The following is a 1,245-nucleotide window of genomic DNA, read 5'->3' as shown; positions in this document are numbered from 1 at the left end:
GGCACGTAAATAGCACCAGCGTGATCGTTACCAACGTCGCCTTCCTGGCACTTGTGCCAGTGGCACGTGAAAAGACATTCGAGCGAGATCGTTGCCAGTGCCGATGGACTGGCTCCTGTGCAGGTGACATGTAAAATACACCATTTCGAGCGTGGGCGTTGCCAGTAAGACATTCGAGCGAGATCGTTGCCAGAGCCGATGGACTGGCTCCTGTGCAGGTGACATGTAAAATACACCATTTCGAGCGTGGGCATTGCCAGTAAGACATTCGAGCGAGATCGTTGCCAGAGCCGATGGACTGGCTCCTGTGCAGGTGACACGTAAAATACACCATTTCGAGCATGGCCATTGCCAGTAGATTACCAAATTAACTAGTAGACAGCTAGATTAACTGGTGGAGTACTATACCAGATTAAATAGTATATGACAATGACAAGGCCCTTAACCCTTTGGGAATTGTAGGGGCACTGTAGCCAAGCAGTGTAGCTAGGGCGAGAAAGCCAGGTGGAGCCTGTCCCTCTCCAGGCTAAACTCATTCCAGTGGACTGGAGCAATGTGAAATGTGAAATAAAGTGTTTTTCTCAAGGACACAATGCATCGCCCAGTCCAGGAATTGAAACCACAATCATGCGGTTATGAGTCTAACACCCTAACCACTAAGCCACAGTATAAGCGATGGTGTATAAGCCAATTAAATGATAGAATACTAGAGGTAAAAGGAAAGAGAAAGAGAAAGCTGTCGGTTTGTTGGAGCTTACCGCGACAAGATAGTCAAAAAGCCTGTTATAAAGAGCTTTTGATAAAGCATCCCTGGTATAAAGAGCCTGGTTGACGTTGAGCTTCATGGCAATTTTCTCAGACTTTCCTCCCCATTTGCTGTCCATCACTCGACCAATGAGTTTCTCATTTAAAAGGTCTTTGTCGATTCTCAACAGGTGTGCAGGGAAGTCTAAAACTATAAAAAACAAAGGAAAAATGAATATATATATATATATAATCATAAATATATAGGGATCGGCATTAGATGCTTCACCAACATACTGAAAATTTAGAAATAGCAGTCAAAGAACTACCGATTCCAAACTACAAATTTTTTCTCTAACGGATGGCGATATTTATGGCACACACTTTATAGTAGCTTTATACTCTTAACCGTGAAACGTCGTACATGATTAACTAAAGGCAGGTTTGTTTTTGCTTTTCTCTTCTGTTTTTGTTCTGTGTGTGCCATAAATATCGCCATCC

At 43.3% G+C, this 1,245-nt stretch overlaps 1 protein-coding gene across 1 annotated transcript in view; it reads right to left on the bottom strand.

The window, feature by feature from the left end:
- Positions 1 to 1,245, bottom strand: part of LOC106870824 (unconventional myosin-Ie) — a 55,371-nt gene that overhangs the window by 33,678 nt on the left and 20,448 nt on the right. Inside the window, exon 8 of the mRNA XM_052972018.1 lies at positions 708 to 1,040. Coding sequence (XP_052827978.1) covers positions 708 to 1,040 — 333 coding nt within the window. The remainder of the gene's footprint in view (positions 1 to 707; positions 1,041 to 1,245) is intronic.

Source organism: Octopus bimaculoides, chromosome 12 (assembly GCF_001194135.2).
Source record: "Octopus bimaculoides isolate UCB-OBI-ISO-001 chromosome 12, ASM119413v2, whole genome shotgun sequence".
Taxonomy (NCBI): Eukaryota; Metazoa; Mollusca; class Cephalopoda; order Octopoda; family Octopodidae; genus Octopus; species Octopus bimaculoides.
This window is presented reverse-complemented; position numbering and strand designations above follow the sequence as displayed.